This window comes from Symphalangus syndactylus, chromosome 11, assembly GCF_028878055.3.
Source record: "Symphalangus syndactylus isolate Jambi chromosome 11, NHGRI_mSymSyn1-v2.1_pri, whole genome shotgun sequence".
NCBI classification, from domain to species: domain Eukaryota; kingdom Metazoa; phylum Chordata; class Mammalia; order Primates; family Hylobatidae; genus Symphalangus; species Symphalangus syndactylus.
In genome coordinates this window covers 67,940,950-67,968,736 of record NC_072433.2, presented here as the reverse complement: position 1 = coordinate 67,968,736, position 27,787 = coordinate 67,940,950, and the positions used below count along the sequence as shown (strand labels likewise).

Sequence of the window (27,787 nt, the reverse complement as noted above, 5' to 3'; positions counted from 1 at the left end):
CTCTTAGCAAACTATGAGTAGAGGGAAACTTCTTCAATTTGATAAAGAATAAGTATAAAATATCTACAATTAACAGTATCATTAATAAGAAACTGCCTTCCCTCAAAGATTCGGATCAAGGAAAGGATATCTTCTCTCATGACTCCTATTCAACATAATACGGAAAGCCTTGGCTAGTGCAGTAAGACAAGAAAAGGAAAACCCCATACAGAAAACCCCATCGTCTCAGCCCAAAATCTCCTTAAGCTGATAGGCAACTTCAGCAAAGTCTCAGGATACAAAATCAAGGTGCAAAAATCACAAGCATTCTTACACACCAATAACAGACAAACAGAGAGCCAAATCATGAGTGAACTACCATTCACAATTGCTTCAAAGAGAATAAAATACTTAGGAATTCAACTTACAAGGGATGTGAAGGACCTCTTCAAGGAGAACTACAAACCACTGCTCAACGAAATAAAAGAAGACACAAACAAATGGAAGAATATTCCATGCTCATGGATAGGAAGAATCAATATCGTGAAAATGGCCATACTGCCCAAGGTAATTTATAGATTCAACGCAATCCCCATCAAGCTACCAATGACTTTCTTCACAGAACTGGAAAAAAACTACTTTAAAGTTCATATGGGGGATTGCCAGGCTGTGTTCATGAGTCTGAGCTTGTGAGCGGCTGTGGCGCCCCAACTCTTCGCCAGCATATCATCCTGGGAGGAGATAAACTACATTCAGTTGAGTCTGCAAGACTGGGAGGAATTGAGGTGATAAATTCATTCACTGTCAAGGTTTATTGAAGTCAGAATGCCCAAAAAAATCAGTGACGGTTCTGTGGTAGAGATGCAAGATGAAATGACACGAATCATTTGGGAATTGATTAAAGAGAAACTCATTTTTCCCTACGTGGAATTGGATCTACATAGCTATGATTTAGGCATAGAGAATCGTGATGCCACCAACGACCAAGTCACCAAGGATGCTGCAGAAGCTATAAAGAAGTATAATGTTGGCGTCAAATGTGCCACTATCACTCCTGATGAGAAGAGGGCTGAGGAGTTCAAGTTGAAACAAATGTGGAAATCACCAAATGGCACCATACAAAATATTCTGGGTGGCACGGTCTTCAGAGAAGCCATTATCTGCAAAAATATCCCCTGGCTTGTGAGTGGATGGGTAAAACCTATCATCATAGGTCGTCATGCTTATGGGGATCAATACAGAGCAAATGATTTTGTTGTTCCTGGGCCTGGAAAAGTAGAGATAACCTACACACCAAGTGACGGAACCCAAAAGGTGACATACCTGGTACATAACTTTGAAGAGGGTGGTGGTGTTGCCATGGGAATATATAATCAAGATAAGTCAATTGAAGATTTTGCACACAGTTCCTTCCAAATGGCTCTGTCTAAGGGTAGGCCTTTGTATCTGAGCACCAAAAACACTATTCTGAAGAAATATGATGGGCATTTTAAAGACATCTTTCAGGAGATATATGACAAGCAGTACAAGTCCCAATCTGAAGCCCAAAAGATCTGGTATGAGCATAGGCTCATCGATGACATGGTGGCCCAAGCTATGAAATCAGAGGGAGGCTTCATCTGGGCCTGTAAAAACTATGATGGTGACATGCAGTCGGACTCTGTGGCCCAAGGGTATGGCTCTCTCGGCATGATGACCAGCGTGCTGGTTTGTCCAGATGGCAAGACAGTAGAAGCAGAGGCTGTCCACGGGACTGTAACCCGTCACTACCACATGTACCAGAAAGGACAGGAGACGTCCACCAATCCCATTGCTTCCATTTTTGCCTGGACCAGAGGGTTAGCCCACAGAGCAAAGCTTGATAACAATAAAGAGCTTGCCTTCTTTGCAAATGCTTTGGAAGACGTCTCTATTGAGACAATTGAGGCTGGCTTTGTGACCAAGGACTTGGCTGCTTGCATTAAAGGTTTACCCAATGTACAACGTTCTGACTACTTGAATACGTTTGAGTTCATGGACAAACTTGGAGAAAACTTGAAGATCAAACTAGCTCAGGCCAAACTTCAAGTTCATACCTGAGCTGAGAAGGGTAAGTGTCTTTTGGTAACTAGGTCTACAGGTTTACATTTTTCTGTATTACACTCAAAGATAAAGGAAAAATCAATTTTGTAATTTCTTTAGAAGCCAGAGTTTATCTTTTCTATAAGTTTACAGCCTTTTTCTTATATATACAGTTATTGCCACCTTTGTGAACATGGCAAGGGACTTTTTTAAAACTTTTATTTTATTTTCTAGTACCAGCCTAGGAATTCGGTTAGTACTCATTTGTATTCACTGTCACTTTTTCTCACGTTCTAATTATAAGTGGCCAAAATCAAGATTGCTCAAAAGGGTAAATGATAGCCACAGTATTGCTCCCTAAAATATGCATAAAGTAGAAATTCACTGCCTTCCCTTCCTGTCCATGACCTTGGGCACAGGGAAGTTCTGGTGTCATAGATGTCTCGTTTTGTGAGGTAGAGCTGTGCATTAAACTTGCACATGACTGGAACAAAGTATGAGTGCAACTCAAATGTGTTGAAGATACTGCAGTCATTTTTGTAAAGAACTTGCTGAATGTTTCCAATAGACTAAATATTGTTTAGGCCGCAGGAGAGTTTGGAATCCGGAATAAATACTACCTGGAGGTTTGTCCTTTCCATTTGTCTCTTTTCTCCTCCTGGCCTGGCCTGAATATTATGCTACTCTAAATAGCATATTTCATCCAAGTGCAATAATGTAAGTTGAATCTTTTTTGGACTTGTGCTGGCCTGTTTTATTTCTTTTATATAAATGCGATTTCTCAGAAGTTGATATTAAACACTATTCTAGTCCTTAAAAAAAAAAAAGTTCATATGGAACCAAAAAAGGGCCCACATTGCCAAGTCAATCCAAAGCCAAAAGAACAAAGCTGGAGGCATCAGGCTACGTGACTTCAAACTATACTATAGGCTACAGTAACCAAAACAGCATGGTACTGGTAACAAAACAGAGATATAGACCAATGGAACAGAACAGAGCCCTCAGAATTAATACCTCACATCTACAACCATCTCTGATCTTTGACAAACCTGACAAAAACAAGAAATGGGGCAAGGATTCCCTGTTTAATAAATGGTGCTGGGAAAACTGGCTAGCCATATGTAGAAAGCTGAAACTGGATCCCTTCCTTACACCTTATACAAAAAGTAATTCAAGATGGATTAAAGACTTAAATATTAGACCTAAAACCATAAAAACCCTAGAAGAAAACCTAGGCAATACCATTCACAACATAGGCATGGGCAAAGACTTCATGTCTAAAACACCAAAAGCAATGGCAACAAAAGCCAAAATAGACAAATGGGATCTAATTAAACTAAAGAGCTTCTGCACAGCAAAAGAAACTACCATCAGAGTGAACAGGCAACCTACAGAATGGGAGAAAATTCTTGCAATCTACTCATCTGACAAAGGGCTAATATCCAGAATCTACAAAGAACTCAAACAAATTTACAAGAAAAAAACAAACAACCCCATCGAAAAGTGGGCAAAGGATATGAACAGACACTTCTCAAAAGAAGACATTTATGCAGCCAACAGACACATGAAAAAATGCTCATCATCACTGGTCATCAGAGAAATGCAAATCAAAACCACAATGAGATACCATCTCACACCAGTTAGAATGGTGATCATTAAAAAGTCAGGAAACAACATGTCCTGGAGAGGATGTGGAGAAATAGGAACACTTTTACACTGTTGGTGGGACTGTAAACTAGTTCAACCATTGTGGAAGACTGTGTGGCGATTCCTCAGGGATCTAGAACTAGAAATACCATTTGACCCAGCCATCCCATTACTGGGTATATACCCAAAGGATTATAAATCATGCTGCTATAAAGACACATGCACACGTATGTTTATTGTGGCACTATTCACAATAGCAAAGACTTGGAACCAACCCAAATGTCCATCAATGATAGACTGGATTAAGAAAATGTGGCACATATAGACCATGGGATACTATGCAGCCATAAAAAAGGATGAGTTCATGTCCTTTGTAGGGACATGGATGAAGCTGGAAACCATCATTCTCAGCAAACTATCGCAAGGACAAAAAACCAAACACCGCATGTTCTCACTCATAGGTGGGAATTAAACAATGAGAAACTTGGACACAGGAAGGGGAACATCACACACCAGGGCCTGTCGTGGGGTGGGGAGATGTGGGAGGGATAGCATTAGGAGATATACCTAATGTAAATGATGACTTAATGGGTGCAGCACACCAACATGGGGCATGTATACATATGTAACAAACCTGCACGTTGTGCACATGTACTCTAGAACTTAAAGTATAATAAAAAAAAAAATAAAAATAAAAATTAGCTGGGCGTGGTGGTGCACGCCTATAATCCCAGTTACTCAGGAGGCTGAGGCAAAAGAATCCCTTGAACATGGGAGGTGGAAGTTGCAGTGAACTGAGATTGTGCCACTGCACTCCAGCCTGGGTGACAGAGCTAAACTCTGTCTCAAAAAAAAAAAAAAAAAAAAAGCCAGGCGCGGTGGCTCACACCTGTAATCCCAGCACTTTGGGGGGCCAAGGTGGGCAGATCACAAGGTCAGGAGTTCAAGACCAGCTTGACCAACATGGTGAAACCCCGTCTCTACTAAAAATACAAAAATTAGCCAGGCGTGGTGGAGTGTGCCTGTAATCCCAGCTACTCAGGAGGCTGAGGCAAGAGAATCGCCTGAACCTAGGAGGTGGAGGTTGCAGTAAGCCGAGATCGCACCACTGCACTCCAGCCTGGGTGACAGAGTGAGACTCTGTCTCAAAAAATTAAAACAAACAAAAAAAAGCCAAAGATATGAATTCTTCCCAAACTGATCTCTAGATTCTTGTGCAATCCCAACTAAAATCCTAGCAAGCTATTCTGTAGGCCTCAAGAAACTAATCCTGAAGTTTATATGAAAAGACAAAGAATCAGCTGGGCGCAGTGGCTCATGCCAGTAATCCCAGCACTCTGGGAGGCTGAGGCAGGTGGATCATGAGGTCAAGAGTTCAAGACCAGCCTGACCAACATGGTGAAACCCGTCTCTACTGAAAATAAAAATAAGAAAAGACAAAGAATCTATAATAGCTAACGTGATACTGAAGAACAACAAAGTTGGAGGACTCACACTACCTAATTTAAAGATGTACAAGAAGGTTCTAGTAATCAGGGCAATTTGGTATTGGCAAAAGAACAGACATATAGATCAATAAAACAGAATAGACCCCAGAAATGGCCAGGCATGGTGGCTCATGCCTATAATCCCAGCACTTGGGAGGCAGAGGCAGGCAGATTGCTGGAGCCCAGGAGTTCAAGACCAGCCAGGGCAACATGGAGAAACTCCATCTCCACAAAACATAAAAAATAAGCTGGACATGGTGCCATGCACCTATAGTGCCAGCTACTTGGGAGGCTGAGGTGGGAGAATCGGCTGAAACCAGGGAGGCTGAGGCTGGCCATGCACCTGTAGTCCCAGCTACTTGGGAGGCTGAGGTGGGAGAATCGGCTGAAACCAGGGAGGCTGAGGCTGCAGTGAGCCATGATTACACCACTGCACTGTAGCCTGGGCAACAGAGTGAGACCCTGCATGAAAGAAAAAAAAAGACCCCCCCAAAAAAACCCACACAAATATAGTGAACTGATCTTTGACAAAGGAGCAAAGGCAATTCAATGGAGAATGGATGGTCTTTTCAATAACAGGTGCTAAAAAAACTGGACATCTCTATGAAAAATATGAACCAAGACAAAGACATTACACCTTATATAAAAACACATTCAAAGTGGGTAACCTAAACTTAACATTCAAAATTGTAAAATTTCTTCAGGAAAACACAGGAGAAAATCTACATAACCTCGGGTTTGGTGAGGAGTTTTTAAATATGATACCAATACCATGATCCATGAAAGAAAAAAAATGGTAAACTGGATCTTATTAAAATGTAAAACTTCTTAGCCAGGCGCAGTGGCTCACGCCTGTAATCCCAGCACTTTGGGAGGCCGAGGCAGGGGGATCACGAGGTCAGGAGATCAAGACCATCCTGGCTAACACAGTGAAACCCTGTCTCTACTAAAAATACAATAAAATAGCCAGGCGTGGTGGCAGGCGCCTGTTGTCCCAGCTACTCGGGAGGCTGAGGCAGGAGAATGGCGTGAACCCGGGAGGCAGAGCTTGCAGTGAGCCGAGATGGCACCACTGCACTCCAGCCTGGGCGACAGAGCAAAACTCCGTCTCAAAAAAAAAAAAAAAAAAAAAAAAACACTTACACTCTGCAAAAGATACTGTTAAGAGAATAAGAAGACAAGCCATAGACTGGAATATTTGCAAAACACATATCTGATTAAGGACTTGTATCTAAAACTCTATTAAGAACTCTTAAAATTTGACAAGAAGATAATCCAAGGCCAGGCACAGTGGCTCACACCTGTAATCCCAGCACTTTAAGAAGCTGAGGTGGGAAGTTCACTTGAGGCCAGGAGTTCAAGACCAGCCTAGGCAACACAGATAAACCTCATCTCTCTAAAAAAATTAAAAATTAGTTAGGTGTGGTGGTGCATACCTATAGTTCTAGCTACTTGAGAGGCTCAGATGGGAGGATAGCTTGAGCCCAGGAGCTGAAGGTTACAGTGAGGTATGATTGTGCTACTGCACTCCAGCCTGGGCAACAGAGTCAGACCCTGTCGAAAAGAAAGGAGGGGGAGGGGAGGGGAGGGGAGGGTGAGAGAGAGGAGGGTAAGGGAGCGGAGGGGAAGGGAAAGGAAAAGAAAGGGCAAAGAGGAGGGGAAAGGAAAGAGGAGAGGAGAGGAGAAAGAGAGAAGAGAAAGGAGAGGAGAAAGAGGAGAGAAGAAGAGAAAGGAAAGGAAAGGAGAGGAGAAAAGGCAAAAAGTGAAAGGAAAGGAAAAGAAGAAAGAAAACAATCCAATTTTAAAATTGGCAAAAGTTCTGAATGGACATCTCACCAAAGAAGATATAAGGATGGAAAATAAGAATATGAAAAATACTGAATATCATTTGTCTTTAGGGAACTGCAGATTAGAACAATGAGATATCCACTTCACATCTACTAGAATGTCACTGTGACAATGCCCAACGAGAAAATCTTATTATTGCCAGTGAGAATGCAAAATGGTATAGCTGCTTTGGAACACTATTTGGTGGTCTCTTACAAAACTTAATACTACCATATAATCCAGCAATCATGCTACTAGGTATTTACCCATCTGATTTGAAAATTTACATTCACACAATAACTTGGATGTGAATGCAGATAAACAGGTTTATTCATAACTGCCAAAAACTGGAAGCAATCAAGATGTCCTTCATTAGGTATTTGGATAAACAAACCATCACACATCTATCCAATGGAATATTATTCGTGATATAAAGAAATAAGCTATCAAGCCACAAAAACACATGAGTGAATCTTCACGTATACTGCCAAGTGAAAGAATTTACATACTACATGATTCTAATTATATAACATTCTAGAAAAGGTAAAACTACAGAGACAGTAAAACACCAATGATTGCCAGTGGTTTAAAGTGGGGGAGAGTTGGATATGTGAAGCACAGACTTTTTAGGGTAGTAATGGTGAATATAAGATAATCACATGTTAATACCCATAGAACTTCAAAGCATAAAGAATAAACCTCACTATGCAAATTTTCAAAAAATTATTTAAGAGAATGGGGGATCCTAGATTGGCATGCAGACTGCAACAAACAGTCTAATTATAGTCCAAATGGATGAAACAACCTCATCACAGGGGACATAGGAACAAGGTGCTGACCTTTGGAAATGAGTGGAATATGTAAGACTAAAGAAAGGAAAGACAGGCACTCTACCCTAGTTGATAAAGTTGTTTTCCATGGTGGTACAGGTTAACAATTCTGAAATCACTACACCCGTATACTGAAATTGAACAAGTAAGTAAATGGACGACTGATCGTGGAAGCCAAGTTTCTCCCTGTTGAAGGAGGAGGTTATGGCAGGGGAGGAAGATAAAATAATCTATATGGTAATGGATTTGAACTGAAGACATCAATATAAATTCATGTTTAGCTTAATATGGATACCGATGGTCACACATAGAAATATTTACAGATACGTGTAATACAGGTTAGTACAAACACATATACTAACATATCTCCTTGTGTTTGTCAGCTTAGAGGGCCTAGAAGCAATAACATCCCAGGGGCAACAAACATACTTAGCACCCAGATCTTGGTTTCTAATAAAATTCTCCAACAAAAAGGAACCAAGTCTCCTTGGAAAAATGGCTGCTTCTAAAACTAGGGCAGGAAATAAACAAAATGAGCACAGAGCATCTTGTAATGCCAGAAAGTAAAAGCTGATGTACACACATACAACAATGGGAGTATGTCAAAGAGATACAAGACCCAAGTGAAAGAGCTCCCAAAGGCCAAAGCTGGGACAAAATAAAAGAGCAGTACTGAAGTATAACCCAACACATTAAAAAAAAAAAAAAAATCGGCTGGGCGCGGTGTCTCTTGCCTGTAATCCCAGCACTTTGAGAGGCCGAGGCGGGCGATCACCTGAGGTCAAGAGATCGAGACCATTCTGGCCAACATGGTGAAACCCTGTCTCTACTAAAAACACAAAAATTAGCCGGACATGGTGGTGCGTGCCTATAATCCCAGCTACTTGTGAGGCTGAGGCAGGAGAATTGCTTGAACCCAGGAGGCAGAGGTTGCAGTGGGCCGAGATCACGCCACTGCACTCCAGCCTGGGCAACAGAGCCAGACTTTGTCTCAAAAAAAAAAAAAAAAAAAAACTATGTGTTCATACTGATGTAAATAAATGATTGAATAAATAATTGGGGAAAAGACAAATCTCCCATGCAAAAAAAAAAATCCAAATAATTTATTTAGATTCTTTGCTGTCAAGGAAGTAGAACTCCCCACTCCTTAAGTGTGCAGCACACAGTGACTTTCTACTGAAGTATACAGAAAGGGAGAAAAAAAGAAAATACTAACTTCAAAGTGAAGAAACCTAACAAACACTACCTCAAGTCAAGTGATCAAGGTTAACATTAAAAGTGGCAAGTTGGCCGGGCGTGGTGGCTCTCGCCTGTAATCCCAGCACTTTGGGAGGCCGAGGCGGGTGGATCACAAGGTCAAGAGTTGCAGACCAGCCTAACCAACATGGCGAAACCCCTTCTCTACTAAAAATACAAAAATTAGCCGGGTGTGGTGGCACGTGCCTGTAATCCCAGCTACTCAAGAGGCTGAGGCAGAAGAATTGCTTGAACCCAGTAGGCAGAGGTTGCAGTGGGCTAAGATCGCACCACTGCACTCCAGCCTGGGCGATAGAGGGAGACTCCATCTCAAAAAAAAAAAAGAAAAGTGGCAAGTCACACTGACAGTATGTATTGATGAAAATTGTACTTTATCTCTGTTGTCTTTCTCTCCAAAACACATTAGCCCAATATAATAATGAGAGAAACATGAGACAAATCCCAACTGACATTCTACAAAACATCTGAGCAATAATCCTCAAAACTTTCAAGAGCATCAAAAACAAGGAATGTCTGAGAACTATCACAATCAAGAGGTGCCTAAGGAGACAGGACTACTCAATGTAATGTGGTATCCTGGATGGGATCCTGGAACAGAAAAAGCATATTAGAGGAAAAATGAGAAAATGTGAATAAAGTATAGCCTTTAGTTAATAGTGTATCAATACTAGTTCACTAATTATAACAAATGTACCATATTAATCTAAGATGTTAATAATAAACCGGGTGTGGAGTATATAGGAACTCTATACTGTCTGCAATAATTCTGTAAATCTAAAACTGTTCCAAAATAAAATGTTTATTTTTCAAAATGCAATCAAGGTGTTAGAAAATAAAGTTGAGAAAATATCCTAGAAAACAGAACAAAAAGAAAGGGATGGAAAACAGGAGAGAAAATATTAGAAATTAGAGAATCAATCTAATGAGGTTTAATATTCTAATAAAAGAAGTCCAGAAAGAAGGAAGGGAGGGAAAGAAGAAATTGTCAAATAAACCACGGATACGGTCTCCAAATGGAAAGGGCCCATTTGGGGCCCAACACATAAATGAAAAACTCTTACCAACCAACATCATTGTGAAATTTCAGAATACCTGAATGGTTGAAGGGAAGGTCACCCCATTTAATACTACAGTCTACATCACCTACCTCTCCTTTCCCCAACATTCCTGAACTTCCCACCCCAGCCTGCTCTCCTTTTTTCTCTTTTCTAAAGCAGTTATTTACTTTACAAACTCCCAATGTTTTGTATAATTTATTTATTATATTTGCTGTTGAACAACTCCTCCCTCCCTGAATTTAAGCTCTATAAGGACATGAATCTTGAATTTTTGTTCACCTATATATTAAAAATGTCTTGACCAGTGCCTGGCACATAAAATGTGCTCAATACATACTTGTTGAATAAATATAAACGCTTCCAAAGAGATATGACAGGTCACAATCAAAGGATTGGTTATCATAAATGTGAGGGTTAAATAAAAAATGGTTGACCATGCAAGAACCCAAAATAATGCATCCCATTCAGTCTCTCTCAGGAAGCTACTCAAAGACATACTCTGCCAGTATAAGGGAGACACCAAGAAAAAGGAAAACCTGAAATCCAGTAAGAGGCTACCCACACAGAAGAGACAAATGCAATTCACAGATGACTGTAAAAGGGCAGTCCAGGAAGGGAGTTGTGAAACAGACGTAGAGAGCAACCCATCAAGATGGAGGCAGGAAAGATGTTGCAAAACAGATTATCAGACGTGTCTGAATCTACTAAGAGGAGACTGATGTATCTGGTTCAAGAGATTAATAGATCAAATACAGAATACAAAAGACACATTTTTTTAAAAAGATATAAAACATATATTAAGAAATATAAAAGGTACATGTACAAAAGAATTAAGATAATTATTAACTAGGAAAAACAAAAATCATACAAGAAAGGAAATAACCTCACACTTACCTGGTTCAGCTACATACACTATTTACATAGTTAAAATGAGGTAAACACCAAATAACTAGAAGTTAACATATAACTAATTTGGGAATACAGAGGGGAGAAGTGAAATGCAGTGTTTAAAGGTAGGAGTTGGTGCAAAAAACCTAAACTCCCATCTTCTGTAATAGGAAATGAGTAAACTATACCTCAAATTGAATTAGGATGGGAATGCGGAGGTGATATCACCGTATATCTAAATATGTTATTTTAAAAAACTGGAAGTTATAAGGAATTGAAGTCACTGACTCTGAAGCAGCCTTTCTCAATTAAGGTTCAGCGAGAGAATTAATCTTTAATGCCCTAAGGCTTCCATTTTATGTAATAAACTGACTTCTCTCCTATGCTACCTACCCTCCTTGGGAGAATTAACAAAATAGTTGCTCAAATCATTTTTCTTGTTCAGTGATTCAGACAGAAAGCACTGATTGAGAAAGACTGCTTCTGGAGAGTGGGATTCAGGAGTGAGAAGGACTGGGGCAGAAGATTGTTGTTTTTCTCTTTTTTTTTTTTTCTTTTTTTTTGAGATGGAGTTTCGGTCTTGTTGCCCAGGCTGGAGTGCAATAGCGCAATCTCAGCTCACTGCAACCTCTGCCTCCTGGGTTCAAGCGATTATCCTGCCTCAGCCTCCCAAGTAGCTGGGATTACAGGCATGCACCACCACGCCCGGCTAAGTTTGTATTTTTTAGTAGAGATGGGGTTTCTCCATATTGGTCAGGCTGGTCTCGAACTCCCGACCTCAGGTGATTCGCCTGCCTCAGCCTCCCAAAGTGCTGGGATTACAGGCATATGCCACCGTGCCCAGCCCTCTTTCTTTTTTGAGACAGGGTCTCACTCTGTTGTGCAAGTTGGACTGCAGTGGCACGATATTAGCTCACTATAGCCTCCGTGTGCTGGGCTCAAGCGATCCTCCCACCTCAGCCTTCCAAGTAAGTGGAACAACAGGTGTGTGCCCCACAACCCAGCTAATTTTGTTTATTTTTTGTGGAGACAAGGTCTCACTATGTTGCCCAGAATGGTCTCAAACTCCTGGGCTGATGTGATCCTCTTGCCTCAGCCTCCCAAAGTGCTGGGATTACAGGCATGAGCCACCACACCCAGACAGTTTTTCATTATAATCCCTGAGGTATTATTTGACTGTTTATGTACAGGTATCCCTTTGATAAATATAAACATTAAATTTAAAATAAACATAATAGTAAAAAGTAGTAGTAAAGGAACTCTGAATATAGGATGTATTTAACAAATTAAGCACAGAAACTGAAAGGTCTAGAAATAGTTTCTTATTAGCAAAAGCCAGAGAATTTTTTAGAAATTATGGAATTCATTAAATAACATATATTTACAAAACATTCCTATCTATATAGCAACGCTCTACTAAGCATTATGTTATTTCAGGTGCCAAGAAAGACATAAAAAAGATAATATAATTTGTAAAAGGTATGATAAGACAATGTAAATACCGTATACTGAAATGTTTTAACATGAAATCTCATTAAGCTGTATATATTTCCCATTTCAATCAATCAGTATGTACTTTTTGTGCCAATAATCTACCATATTCAGTAGAAGACATAAAAGAAATATAAAATATACTCCCTTTTAAAATAGGTTTATTTATGTATACATATAACTTATTTTAGGTAGTATTTTTACTCACTTGGCTATTTATATATTTTTAAATTTAAGAAAAAAATCTTCATAATATTTACAATAAAATGGTTTTTAAAAATCTCTTCATGATTACAAAAATTGGCAGTAACATGGAAGATTAACCAGAAAACCAACAAAACCAATAGTAAGGAGACACCTAAAATGGTTAAGGTAAGAGATGAAGGCCTGAGCAGAGATAATGCAGTGGAGAAAAAAAGGAAACAGATATAAAGGTGACTAAAATGAGCCAGGCATGGTGATGCCTGCCTGTGGTCTCAGCTACTCCAGAGCCTGAGGTGGGAGGATTAGCTTGAGCCCAGGCATTTGAGACCAGCCTGGACAACAGAGTGAGATCCTGTCTCAAATAAAAATAATAAAGTGAAATAAAAGTGGCAAAATAATGAAAACTTTTGGAGACTGAAAGCAAGGGAGAAAGCTGGATTAGTGCCAGGTTTCCACCATGAGTGGCTAGGGTAGATGGTGGTGCCACTGACCAAGACAGGCAATACAAAGAGGAGCAGGATTAAGGGAAAACATGAGTTCACGTTTGGACTGTTTGAAGTACCTTGAGAACATCCTGGGAGAGATATCCAAAAGGCAGTTGAATATAAGAATCTGGAATGCAGGAGAGAAGTCTGAGATAGATAAAGATTTGGGAATTGGCAACACACAGCTGTTAATGGATGAGATCACCTAGGAAGAGAATATATTTAGAAGAGGACAAGAGCCTGCCATCAGATAACTAACGATCACAATTCATGTTCCTAAAACCACCCAGGATAAAACTTTGCCCAGTTATATGTACTTCAGTAGAAAAATATCCAACATACAATGTTAAATGAAAGAAAATCAAATCACAAAACTTTATGAATAGTGCAAACCTATTTTTACAAATAAGTTGTAAAAGAAATTAACAAACGCATAGTAAAAAAAATATGAAGGAACAAACATTAATGTTAGTAATACTATAAATCTAGGAATGGGATTATGCAAGCCTTTCAGAGCTACATGATATATCTTCATACTATTTTACTTTTTTTTATAAGCATGTAGTTGGCCAGCGTGGTGGCTCACGCCTGTAACCCCAGCACTTTGGGAGGCTGAGGCGGGCAGATCACAAGGTCAAGAGATCGAGATCATCCTGGCCAACATGGTGAAATGAAACCCCGTCTCTACTGAAAATACAAAAAAAAAAAAAAAAATCATTTGTGCGTGGTGGCACGTGCCTGTAGTCCCAGCTACTTGGGAGGCTAAAGCAGAAGAATCGCTTGAACCCCAGGAGGTGGAGGTTGCAGTGCGCTGAGATGGTGCCACCGCACTCCAGCCTGGTGACAGAGCGAGAATCCATCTCAAAAAAAATAAATAAATAAAAATAAAATAAATTAAAAAAAAAAAGGCATGTGCTCTTGTAAACAGGGAAAACATAATTTTGTTGTTTTCCTTTAAAAAAAGTACAGCACGTTTCCTAAGGTCGGGTGAGGAGGCAAACCTGCAATCCCAGCACTTTGGGAGGACAAGGCAGGCGGAACACAAGGTCAGGAGATCGAGACCATCCTGGCCAACATGGTGAAACCCTGTCTCTACTAAAAATACAAAAATTAGCTGGGCATAGGGGCACGTTCCTGTAGTCCCTGCTACTCGGGAGGCTGAGGCAGGAGAATCGCTTGAACCCGGGAGGCAGAGGTTGCAGTGAGCCAAGATCACACCACTGCACTCCAGCCTGGCAAAAGAGCGAGACTCTGTCTCAAAAAACAAACAAACAAACAAACAAAGTACAGCACGTTTCTTTACAATATATTTAAGAAGATAAAAATGTGTTAGAAAAACACTTGGACACTGAACTATAAATGGGCAAATAACATCAACAGACAACTAGTAAGATTATGAAAAATATTCAGTGCACTATCAAAGTAATGAGAATTAGAACATATACCATTTATTGCCTGCTAAATTGAAACAATTTTTTAAAATACTAAAAGTACTCGATGTTGGTAAGCGTGTGATTTTTTTTTTAAAGCATGTCAGACACTGCTGACAGGAAATAAACTGGTACTATCTCCCATGAAAACAATGTGACAATATGTACCAATAGCCTGAAAAAGATTCCTAATATTTGATCTAACAATTATCTTTTTAGAAATTTTAGAAAAGAATCCATGTGTTAAAGCTCTCTTAGAATGTACCTAGCAGTTGTCTGGTTTTTACTGGACTCCCCCCAGCCCCCTCAAAAAGAATATAATTCAAAACAACTAAAAACATGCAAAGATATTTCACCAAATCATTAGTTGAAACAATCTAAACACCAACATTAGTGCACAAAAGAAAATTATACAAGCATCAAAAGTAATGTGTTTAACAAACTTAAAAAAAAAGCAAAACTCTATGACCTAGCAATTCTACTTACAGAAAAACACTAGCACGCATACACCAGAAAACATCACAAAGAACTTTCACTGTTGCAAGGGTTGTAACAGTGTAAAATTTTAAACAACCTAACAGCCCACCAATCCAAAAATGGTTAAATCAGCTTTCTCAAACTGTGGTCTCAGGACCCCTGGATGTCCCCAGGAGCCTTTCAGCAGGCTTGTAAGATCTTCGCTTTTCCTGCTACATATCTGTTCAAGGCTGGTGTTTTCTTCATATGCCTCAACCTAAACCAGATAGCACAACAGACTGAACAGAAGCAAATATGAAAATCCAGCTGTCTTCTATAATGCCAGACATTAAAGTGATTTGCAAAAATTTGAAACAATGCCAGGCTCCTCTTCTAAGTTTTGTTTTAGAAAATAGTTACTTTTCACTAAAAAATTATTTAATACATGAGTCTGTGATTTTTAAATGAATAAAACATTTTCAATTTTCTGAGTTTTAATTTCCAAAATGGTAAATATACTGTAGCATTAGGAACCAAAAACTCTATTGGTCCTCAATAATTTTTAAGCATAATTATCCCCAATCATAATGTTAAATGAACTGTAGCACTATTCTATCATGTAATATTATGACTGAGGATAATTAATGGGAATTTGGCTTTATCTGTAACATAACTGTTTCAAAAGATACTTTGCTCATGTATAATCGAGAAGCCATTTTTATGAAGCTTTTTAAAAACATGGGGAAATGCTTACAACGTAATTTAAATCAAGGAAAGCAGACAAGCCAATGATATAAAATCTCATCTCAAGAAAATGCACAGGGGAAAAAAAGACTCAAAGGAAAAAAGTCAAAATATTATAAGTGATTGATTACTAGTACATGGTGGAATTATGATTGATCATTTTTCCTTATTCTTTATTCTATTTTTTCAATTTTTGCCACTAAGCATGCGGTTTAATATCCAGGAGAGGAAAAAAAGGAAGAAATTAGGTGAAAAATTATATATCGTTCTACTGGATTAAACCATTAAACTCCTGCCAACTCAAGAGACAAGCTCAAGTGAATAAACGGAGGAATCTGATTCAATCAACAAAGTGCCTATTTTTTGAATTGAAAAGATTAACTTAATATCAAGTGTATGGACTGGTTTCTATACAAGTCAAACTAACAAGAAAGAACATCCTTAGTCTGGAACATAATATTTGCAATCACGGTAGTACAAATAAGAGTTAAAAATAAGGTCCTCTTTTGGAGTTCTCAAAAGTACCAAAGGAAAGGCAGCGGGAAAGACGGCCACTGCATCCTTCTGTTCTCTAACCAAGAGAAAATGCATGGGTGCGGGAATGGGCAGTGCGAGAGCACCGGCAGCGATGAGACTCCCCTGCGGGGACCAAGCCTCTGCCACTCCTGAAGAACCACAGTCCCCTCCGCAGTCGCAGCCCCTCCCCAGGCGGGACGGCGGCGCCAGGGCGCTTCTCCCTCCATCCGCTGGGGTCTCTCCCCCTGGAGCGCCGGCCACTCCGGCGGCCCAGGAGGGTGGAACCGGGCAAACAGCCGCCGTGATTGCCCTCCCGGTCCAGCCCGGTCTGGCCCTTCAGGCTCCAGGAGGGGACATCAGATTAGAGAGCCAGGGTTCCCCGGCCAGCTCCGGGGGCTCGGAAAAGGAATCGGTCGGGGCCCAGGCTCTGTCCCCAGAGGAAGAGGGCCAGACCCAGCGCCCAGGTCGGCGGGTCCAGCGGTCACCCCGCCCCCTCTGTGGGAACAGCAGGGCTGAGGGGAGGCCGAGACGACCGGTCACGGGGGGCTCTTACCTCCCCACAGCCCCTGCGGAGCTTTTTGGGAACTGGACACGACGTCGCGCTGAAGGGTGAAGAGCCACCCCGGCCGAGAGTCCTGGGAGTGCCAGACCCCGGCTCAGGGTTTCTTTCCCCGCCGCACCCCCGGCGGGCAGCGCAGAGAGCGCAGGCGCAGAGGAAGCTTTCCTCTTCGGCTCACACGCCCCCTCCCTCGGCATCGGTGGCCGTCTCCAGGCCCGGGGCGCTTGCGCACTACGACGCAGGTTCCGAGCCAGGGGCGCTAGACTTCTTACCGGAAGTGCGTGAGTGGGTTGTAGGGTGACGGGGACGCCTGATGATTCGGCCTTAGATGGGGACTCGGTTTTCCACTCGACTGCGGGATCGGGAGGCCATTCGCGTCAGTGTCTGACTTCCTTTACCCTTCGCTAACCTAGAGGCAGCTTCCCCGGCCCCAGCCTTAGCCCTCCGCTGAGCCTGCGCGGTGTTCCGGTCTCTACTGGACAGACCCGCCTTCCCGGCAGCGGGCTGGGCCTGTTCTCCGCGCTGCTGGCCCCTCGGAAAACATAACTTTTTGTTTACTTCAAACTGATTTTACAACACGCTGCCCCCCCCGCCTCCCCCGCTTCCCCTTCCTCCTCCTGGCAGCAATCAAAATGCTCCCAGCCAACCCCGAGCTCCAAGCCTCTCCAGCTGACTGGACATTCCCAGCCACCCTTTCCTTCCCTTCGCTGCGTTAGTTCTGCATTTTTTTTTTTAAGCGGCCGCTAGAACAGCCGTCTCCCTGTCTAAAAGCAAAAGCTGACTTACCTGATGGAGACATAAAATGTCACTCACTTGATGTATATGTGCTTGTTGAGTTTTGCTATTTTTACCACAAGTTTACTATAAATTTCAATGAGAGACCCGGCGCAGTGGCTCACACCTGTAATCTCAGCACTTTGAGAGGCCGAGGCGGGAGGATCGCTTGAAGTCAAGAGTTCCAGACGGGCCTGGGCAACATAGCAAGACCCTGCCTCTACTGAAAATGAAAAAATTAGCCGGGCGTGTTGGCGCGTGCCTGCAGTCCCAGCTACTGGCTGGGAGTCTGAAGTGGGAGGATCACTTAAGCCCAGAAGGTCAAGGCTGCGGTGAGCTCTGATGGCAACACTGTATTCCAGCCTGAGCAACAGAACCAGACCGTGTCTCTAAAAAATAAAAACAAGGGAAGGGACATACATGTGGGATCAGATACAGACAGATACAGGGAAAAAGCTGTTCCTCAAAGGTTAAACAGCTCACAGTTCATACTGATCTTTCAAAAATTGCAATTCTTGAAAGATCAAGAATTGGCCGGGCGCAGTGGCTCACGCCTGTAACCCCAGCACTTTGGGAGGCCGAGGCAGGCGGATCACCTTAGGTCAGGAGTTTGAGACCAATCTGGCCAACATGGTGAAACTCCGTCTCTACTAAAAATACAAAAATTAGCTGGGTGTGGTAGCGGGCGCCTGTAATCCCAGCTACTTGGGAGGCTGAGGCAGGACAATCAGGACAATTGAATGAACCCAGGAGGCAGAGGTCGCAGTGAGCCAAGATCGAGCCACCGCACTCCAGCCTGGGCGACAGAGCAAGACTCAGTCTCAAAAAAGAAAAAAAATTGCAAGAATTATAATTTTTCGAGTATTCCAGCCACATATGATTTGTGATGAAAGATTTGAGAATCAGGGTTCGCATCTTAAATCTGCAGTTTACAACTATAGTTCCTGATCTTTGAAAGATACTTAATCTTTAACCTTGGTTTTCCTAAACAACAAAATGAAATAGCCAAACTTTTGATTGCCTAAAGTAATGTATGTATTGAGCATCTGCTTTGTGACACTGTGTTAGATGCTTTGCTTACATTATCTCATTTAATCCTAAGAATAATTCTACAAAGTACAGTATGCCTTTTTCCTACTATGTGTTAGGCATTGTTCACAGATAAAATAAAATGGGGCCCCTGCCCATGGGGAACCACAGTCTAGTAGCAGAGACTCACATATACAAATGCATACTGGGGACAGAAGTATTTATATAGTAAAGTGTGAGGGTAAAGAGTACAGAAAAAAGACACAAACACCTTAAATAGATCAATGGGGAAAGTATATACAATGGTCAGTTCACAAAATATGAAATTTAAATGCCTACTACACATTTTACCATCAATATTCAAAGTCATTAATAATAGAGACAAAAAAGAGGTTATTTGTCAGGCATCTAATTACCCAATCTGTTTAAAATGTGAATAAACTCCATTGGTGACAGAAGAGTGAAGTGGACCCTTACACCCTGGGAGGGATATAAATTGGGACAAAGATTTTGGAAAGTAATTTGTCAAATCATATCAAGAATCTTATGAGTGTTCACATGACCCAATTTGATCATTTCTCTTTTGGAAGTTATAAGGAGATAGTCCAGAAGATGAAGATCTCTATGGAAAGATACTTAACCATAGTAAGTAAATTGATAAAAGTCGAAAATCCACCAGTAAGAGAATGGTTAAAATAATTACTGCATATATGTGATTAAAACTATTAAAATTATGTTTACAAAGAATTTTTAATGACCTGAGGAAATTACCTCATGAAAAGACATTTTAAATATTTAAAAATATTTAACATTGCCTATGTAGTATGAGGTCAGCTACAGTATACAATATATGTAAAAGAGTGAAGAAAGTATATCAAAATGTTGACAGTAGTCATGTCTATCTGATTAGAATGTAGATGTTATTATCCTGGACAGTCTACATTTTCTACAACATCTATATATTACCTTTATATTCCGGGGAAAAAGAAAAAAACCTCTAATGTAACAGGTGTGATAAGTTGACTAGGAAACCTAAGAATCCATTTCCCCTGTCATTTCAAGTATGGTCTTTAGAGTCTGATTACCTGAATTTGAATTCTAATTCTATAACCTATTAGCTGTGTGGCCTAAATTTTCTAAGCTTAGATGCTCCTGTAGTCAAATGCTACTAGAACTAATACATTGATTGAGATAATCCATATAAAATACTTAACTGAAGCACTAACTGTAAATGAATAACTGTTATTCTTTTTTTTTTTGACAGGATCTTACTATATCACTCAGGCTGAAAGGCAGTGGTTGGATCATGGCTCACTGCAGCCCTAACTCCTGGGGCCCAAGTGATCCTCCTACTTCAGCCTCCGGAGTAGCTGGGACCACAGGCGTGCATCACCATGCCCAGATAATTTTTATTTTTATTGTTTTAGAGATGAGGTTTCACTATGTTGCCTAGACTGGTCTCAAACTTCTGGGCCCAAGCAATCCTCCCAATTAGAATTCAAATTCAGGTAATCAGGTAGTCAACCTCCCAAAGTGCTGGGATTACAGACATTAGCCACTGTGCCAGCCTAACAATTGTTATTGATGGTTATATTTCTTTTTATAAATTGATCAGTTACATTCATGTTGTTATATCAGTATCCTATGAATTTGGCTAATGCATGTATAATTTCCCTGGAGCACAATTACTTGCAAATACATTTTAAAACTGAATTTCTTAGTCTACTAAACTGAGAATAAGATACAGGGACTTGATGACCACTCCACATGTTTGTCGCTATATGAAGACTCGTTTGCTTTGTTTTTGTTTTTTAAGGAGAATTAATGAATTTGTTCATATAAAATTCATAGCCTTTGATTACCTTTTAATGCCAAATGTCTACTAAAAATTGAATCTGCTAACCAAGCAGTTGCAATACTTTTAGTAGATGCTTAGAAGTATAATAACCTTTCCTAATTATGCTTTGGAAGAGTATTTAATTTGGGTTCCACAAAACTTCTGATCTATAAAGTAGCAAAAATAGATGAAATCAACCAACTAACCAAAGTTCAAATCAGTGACTACTACTTTAGCCCAATAGTTCTCTGTGGAGGTGAGGGGTGATTTTGCCTCCTGGAGGACGTTTGACAATGTCTGGAGGCATTTTTGGTTGTCACAGCTGAAAGAATGCTACTGATATCTAATAGATACAGGCTAGGTATGCTGCCAAATATCTTGCAATTCATAGGACAACCCCCAACAACAAAGAAGTTTTTAGCCTAAAATATCAACAGTGCCAAGATTGAGAAACCCTGATTTAGCCAGTGAGTGGTTTAAAGTTAGTATATTTCTTCCAATTCCTAGTAAACAGTTCCTTTTTTTTTTTTTCTGATGACCACAGCGGCACAAATGCGAGTTCAGAAATTCAGAACTGGGTTTTGAACTTCTACATAAGGCCCTATATCAATGAAAATTAAACTTTGTACCAAGCAGTACCCAAAGTTAACTAGACTAGAGAGAAAAAATCTACAGTGACCAGTTTTATGGAGCAGACAGCTGGTCAGTTGTACTCTGGCACAGAAAAATGCTCCATTCCTATTGTTCAGTTCCACCAGACACACGTATCATCACTTATTACTAAGAACCACTTTATAAATAGCTGTCATTTATTGATCACCTACTGTTTTCAGCCTTTATCTAATAAGTAAACCAGATGTTCCCAAAGTATGAACATTGCTGCTCATCCATAAACAAAACCTTAAGTTCAGGAATTCTCCCTGCTGTTATAACTGCTTTGTTAAGTACAGCAACACTTACTGGTCAAGGCCTTTATCAAAACAGCAAACTGAAGAACACACTATCAACAGCCCATTCTCCTTTTGTACAAAGTGCTATAATTTAGTGTTGGTTCTTGTGAGAGATGCTTTACAATTCTCTAAGGAAAGTTTTAGTTGTGGTGCTCAGACAATCGCTGTAGATCCTTGTACATAATACAGCAACTGTATTTACTTAAAGTTATAAAGTCAAAAAGTTCAAATAACCAATATTTTTTCTGAGTTCTTTAGAAATATATGACAAACAGGCTGGGCGCGGTGGCTCACGCCTATAATCTCAGCACTTTGGGAGGCCAAGGCGAGCGGATCATGAGGTCAGGAGATCGAGACCATCCTGGCTAACACGGTGAAACCCCGTCTCTATTAAAAATACACAAAAAATTAGCCAGGCAAGGTGGTGGGCGCCTGTAGTCCCAGCTACTCGGGAGGCTGAGGCAGGAGAATGGCGTGAACCCCGGGGGGCGGAGCCTGTAGTGAGCCGAGATCGCGCCACTGCACTCCAGCCTGGGCGACAGCGAGACTCCGTCTCAAAAAAAAAAAAAAAAAAAAAAGAAATGTATGACAAACAATAAATTAATGACATAGCAATGATTTGTTGATAAACATTATAAATCTTATGAACTTTCTATATCAACAGTAAAAAAGAGGAATAACGTGTTTAATTCAACAAATACTTATTCATTTTTTGTTTTGTTGTTTTGTTTTGTTTGGTACAGAGTTTCACTCCCATTGCCCAGACTAGAGTGTAATGGCTCCATCTCGGCTCACTGCCACCTCTGTGGCTCAAGTGTTTCTCCTGCCTTACTCTCCCAAATACCTGGGACTATAGGCGCATGCTACTGCACCTGGCTAACTTTTGTATTTTTTGTAGAGGCAGGGTTTTGCCATGTTGCCCATGGCTGGTCTGGAACTCCTGGGCTTAAGCCATCCACCGACCTTGGCCTCCTAAAGTGCTGGGATTAGAAGAGTGAGCCACCGAGCCCAGACAGTTTATTAAACATAATTGCATTGTTTTTCCTATTGATCACGCAGTCATTGCAAGATCTTGCAGTGCTTTTGAACTGACAAAGAAAATAGAGATAAAGTTACATGAATTTTTAGAATTAAATTGTGTTTTATTATATTAAGGTGATTTCCTTAACCATTATAATAAATGGAAGCTTATTCAATTAACCTGGTCGAACCCCTCTCTACACATATATTCAGTAAGCAAAAAGAAATCGTCAGTGTGGCATGAACCTTATTTTTTAAAACCAATCGTTATTTTATAATATATTGATTATATTATTTTGTTAACAGATTCAACAATTGTAGCTATGTTAGCTAGTGGCTTCATGTTATTTTGTAACATGTAGCTATGTTACTTTGTAGATTCATGTTACTTTATAACACTAAATACAAGAAATATGTCTTAGTTTTTGGCTTTGGAACTGAGTAATAAGGAAAATCAACAAGCTACTAAAAACTCAAATGCCTTTCACACACAAATGAAATTGCACTCTGTATTAACTTTATTTGTTTATGGGTGTTTCTTCTGCTGTGCAGTGCATTGTGCTAGGAGTTGGAAGAATTACAAAGGTGAATAATTCATGTTTTTTGCCATGAAGAAGTTCACAATCCACTGTATCATTCTTTTATTTACTAACAGATATTTGACAGACTGATGGAGGATGATAAAGTTACAAGATCTTTGTGTAGATTCTTGGTCAATTAAATTTTCCATGAATTCCTTTGTTGATTGAAATGAAAAAGAAATCTGCATATCAAATTCAGTGTCAAATCAAATATTAACGAAAAAGAATCCTTGGCAAAGTTTGAATCAAAATTGCTAAAAATTCCATGTATCAGCTTTGACCTCTAAAGAGCTCAGTTTATAACAGCGGTTTCTGCATTTGAGGAAATCATCCCAAATGTAACATGTCTGGGCAATTTATTCCCTAGATCAACCAGCCATGATTGAATAATATACAGTTATTATTATTATTATTATTATTATTATTATTATTATTATTAGACAAGCTCTCACTCTGTCACCCAGGCTGGAGTACAGTAGCCCAATCATAGCTCACTGCAGCCTCAAACTCCTGGACTCAAGTGATCCTCCCAACCTCTGCTTCCCAAGTAGCTGGGACTACAGGTGCTTACAACCACATCCAGCTGATTTTTTTTTTTATTATTATACCATAGGTTTTAGGGTACATGTGCACAATCTGCAGATTTGTTACATATGTATCCATATGCCATGTTGATTTCCTTCACCCATTAACTCGTCATTTGGCATTAGGTATATCTCCTAATGCTGTCCCTCTCCCCTCCCCCAACCCCACAACAGTCCCCGGAGTGTGATGTTCCCCTTCCTGTGTCCATGAGTTCTCATTGTTCAATTCCCACCTATGAGTGAGAACAGGTGGTGTTTGGTTTTTTGTCCTTGCGATAGTTTACTGAGAATGATGTTTTCCAGTTTCATCCATGTCCCTACAAAGGACATGAACTCATCATTTTTTATGGCTGCATAGTATTCCATGGTGTATATGTGCCACATTTTCTTAATCCAGTCTATCGTTGGACATTTGGGTTGGTTCCAAGTCTTTGCTATTGTGAACAGTGCCGCAATAAACATACGTGTGCATGTGTCTTTATAGCAGCATGATTTATAATCCTTTGGATATATACCCAGTAATGGGATGGCTGGGTCAAATGGTATTTCTAGTTCTAGATCCCTGAGGAATCGCCACACTGACTTCCACAATGGTTGAACTAGTTTACAGTCCCACCAACAGTGTAAAAGTGTTCCTATTTCTCCACATCCTCTCCAGCACCTGTTGTTTCCTGATTTTTTAATGATGGCCATTCTAACTGGTGTGAGATGGTATCTCACTGTGGTTTTGATGTGCATTTCTCTGATGGCCAGTGATGATGAGCATTTCTTCATGTGTTTTTTGGCTGCATAAATGTCTTCTTTTGAGAAGTGTCTGTTCATGTCCTTTGCCCACTTTTTGATGGGGTTGTTTGTTTTTTTCTCATAAATTTGTTTGAGCTCATTGTAGATTCTGGATATTAGCCCTTTGTCAGATGAGTAGATTGCAAGAATTTTCTCCCATTCTGTAGGTTGCCTGTTCACTCTGATGGTAGTTTCTTTTGCTGTGCAGAAGCTCTTGAGTTTAATTAGATCCCATTTGTCAATTTTGGCTTTTGTTGCCATTGCTTTTGGTGTTTTAGACATGAAGTCCTTGCCCACGCCTATGTCCTGAATGGTATTGCCTAGGTTTTCTTGTAGGATTTTAATGGTTTTAGGTCTAACATTTAAGTCTTTAATCCATCTTGAATTAATTTTTGTATAAGGTGTAAGGAAGGGATCCAGTTTCAGCTTTCTACATATGGCTAGCCAGTTTTCCCAGCACCATTTATTAAATAGGGAATCCTTTCCCCATTTCTTGTTTTTGTCAGGTTTGTCAAAGATCAGATAGTTGTAGATATGTGGCATCATTTCTGAGGGCTCTGTTCTGTTGCATTGATCTATGTCTCTATTGTGGTACCAGTACCATGCTGTTTTGGTTACTGTAGCCTTGTAGTATTGTTTGAAGTCACGTAGCATGATGCCTCCAGCTTTGTTCTTTTGGCTTAGGATTGACTTGGCGATGCAGGCTCTTTTTTGGTTCCATATGAACTTTAAAGTAGTTTTTTCCAATTCTGTGAAGAAAGTCATTGGTAGCTTGATGGGGATGGCATTGAATCTATAAATTACCTTGGGCAGTATGGCCATTTTCACGATATTGATTCTTCCAACCCATGAGCATGGAATGTTCTTCCATTTGTTTGTATCCTCTTTTATTTCATTGAGCAGTGGTTTGTAGTTCTCCTTGAAGAGGTCCTTCACATCCCTCGTCAGTTGGATTCCTAGGTATTTTATTCTCTTTGAAGCAATTGTGAATGGGAGTTCACTCATGATTTGGCTCTCTGTTTGTCTGTGATTGGTGTACAAGAATGCTTGTGATTTTTATACATTGATTTTGTATCCTGAGACTTTGCTGAAGTTGCTAATCAGCTTAAGGAGATTTTGGGCTGAGACAATGGGGTTTTCTAGATATACAATCATGTCATCTGCAAAGAGGGACAATTTGACTTCCTCTTTTCCTAATTGAATACCCTTTATTTCCTTCTCCTGCCTGATTGCTCTGGCCAGAACTTCCAGCACTATGTTGAATAGGAGCGGTGAGAGAGGGCATCCCTGTCTTGTGCCAGTTTTCAGAGGGAATGCTTCCAGTCTTTGCCCATTCAGTATGATATTGGCTGTGGGTTTGAAATAAAGGGATGGAGGAAGATCTTCAAGCAAATGGAAAACAAAAAAAGGCAGGGGTTGCAATCCTAGTCTCTGATAAAATAGACTTTAAACCAACAAAGATCAAAAGAGACAAAGAAGGCCATTACATAATGGTAAAGGGATCAATTCAACAAGAAGAGCTAACTATCCTAAATATATATGCACCCAACACAGGAGCACCCAGATTCATAAAGCAAGTCCTGAGTGACCTACAAAGGGACCTAAACTCCCACACAATAATAGTGGGAGATTTTAACATCCCACTGTCAACATTAGACAGATCAACGAGACAGAAAGTTAACAAGGATATCCAGGAATTGAACTCAGCTCTACACAAAGTGGACCTAATAGACATCTACAGAACTCTTCACCCCAAATCAACAGAATATACATTTTTTTCAGCACCACACCACACCTATTCCAAAATTGACCACATAGTTGGAAGTAAAGCTCTCCTCAGCAAATGTAAAAGAACAGAAATTATAACAAACTGTCTGTCAGACCACAGTGCAATCAAACTAGAACTCAGGATTAAGAAATTCACTCAAAACCGCTCAACTACATGGAAACTGAACAACCTGCTCCTGAATGACTATTGGGTACATAATGAAATGAAGACAGAAATAAAGATGTTCTTTGAAACCAACGAGAACAAAGACACAACATACCAGAATATCTGGGACACCTTCAAAGCAGTGTGTAGAGGGAAATTTATAGCACTAAATGCCCACAAGAGAAAGCAGGAAAGATCCAAAATTGACACCCTAACATCACAATTAAAAGAACTAGAAAAGCAAGAGCAAACACATTCAAAAGCTAGCAGAAGGCTAGAAATAACTAAAATCAGAGCAGAACTGAAGGAAATAGAGACACAAAAAAACCTTCAAAAAATTAATGAATCCAGGAGCTGGTTTTTTGAAAAGATCAACAAAATTGATAGACCGCTAGCAAGACTAATAAAGAAGAAAAGAGAGAAGAATCAAATAGATGCAATAAAAAATGAAAAAGGGGATATCACCACTGATCCCACAGAAATACAATCTACCATCAGAAAATATTACAAACACCTCTATGCAAATAAACTAGAAAATCTAGAAGAAATGGATAAATTCCTCGACAAATACACCCTCCCAAGACTAAATCAGGAAGAAGTTGAATCTCTGAATAGACCAATAACAGGCTCTGAAATTGAGGCAATAATTAATAGCTTACCAACCAAAAAAAGTCCAGGACCTGATGGATTCACAGCGGAATTCTACCAGAGGTACAAGGAGGAACTGGTACCATTCCTTCTGAAACTATTCCAATCGATAGAAAAAGAGGGAATCCTCCCTAACACATTTTATGAAGCCAGCATCGTCCTGATACCAAAACCTGGCAGAGACATAACCAAAAAAGAGAATTTCAGACCAATATCCTTGATGAACATCGCTGCAAAAATCCTCAATAAAATACTGGCAAACCGAATCCAGCAGCACATCGAAAAGCTTATCCACCATAATCAAGTGGGCTTCATCCCTGGGATGCAAGGCTGGTTCAACATATGCAAATCAATAAATGTAATCCAGCATATAAACAGAACCAAAGGCAAAAACCACGTGATTATCTCAATAGATGCAGAAAAGACCTTTGAGAAAATTCAACAACCCTTCATGCTAAAAACTCTCAATAAATTAGGCATTGATGGGACGTATCTCAAAATAATAAGAGCTATCTATGACATCCAGCTGATTTTTAAATGTTTTTCTAGAGACAGCGGGAGCGGGTAGGGGGTGGTGGGAGTGTCTCATTGTGTTGCCAAGACTGGTCTCAAACTCCTGGTTTCAAGTGATCTTTCCACCCTTGCCTCCCAAAGTGCTGGGATTACAAGGCATGAGCCACTGCGCCTGCCTGTCCAGTTTTTATAATTTTCAAGAAAAACAGGTATCCT

General features: G+C 40.1%; 2 protein-coding genes across 5 annotated transcripts in view; one reads left to right on the top strand and one right to left on the bottom strand.

The window, feature by feature from the left end:
- The window catches only part of ZFYVE16 (zinc finger FYVE-type containing 16), a 79,012-nt gene extending 56,907 nt beyond the window's left edge, over positions 1 to 22,105 (bottom strand). The window contains exons 1-2 of one of the 4 annotated variants that reach the window (XM_055298172.2): positions 16,914 to 17,093; positions 13,292 to 13,419 (exon numbers count right to left, since the gene is read on the bottom strand). The gene's annotated coding sequence lies outside the window, so the exon portion shown is untranslated. Of the gene's footprint in view, positions 1 to 13,291; positions 13,420 to 16,913; positions 17,155 to 17,191 lie in introns of those variants that run through there. The other 3 variants (XR_008660969.2, XM_055298175.2, XM_055298171.2) reach the window with 3 other exon arrangements.
- Positions 638 to 2,783, top strand: LOC129492849 (isocitrate dehydrogenase [NADP] cytoplasmic-like). Its single transcript, XM_055298185.2, has one exon. The coding sequence runs from the start codon at positions 805 to 807 to the stop codon at positions 2,056 to 2,058; it is 1,254 nt and encodes a 417-aa protein (XP_055154160.1). The 5' UTR covers positions 638 to 804; the 3' UTR covers positions 2,059 to 2,783.
- Positions 22,106 to 27,787: the final 5,682 nt, after the last annotated feature.

Coding starts and splice junctions, on each gene's coding strand:
- LOC129492849 (XM_055298185.2), top strand. CDS start 805: ATGCCCAAAAAAATCAGTGACGGTTCTGTGGTAGAGATGCAAGATGAA.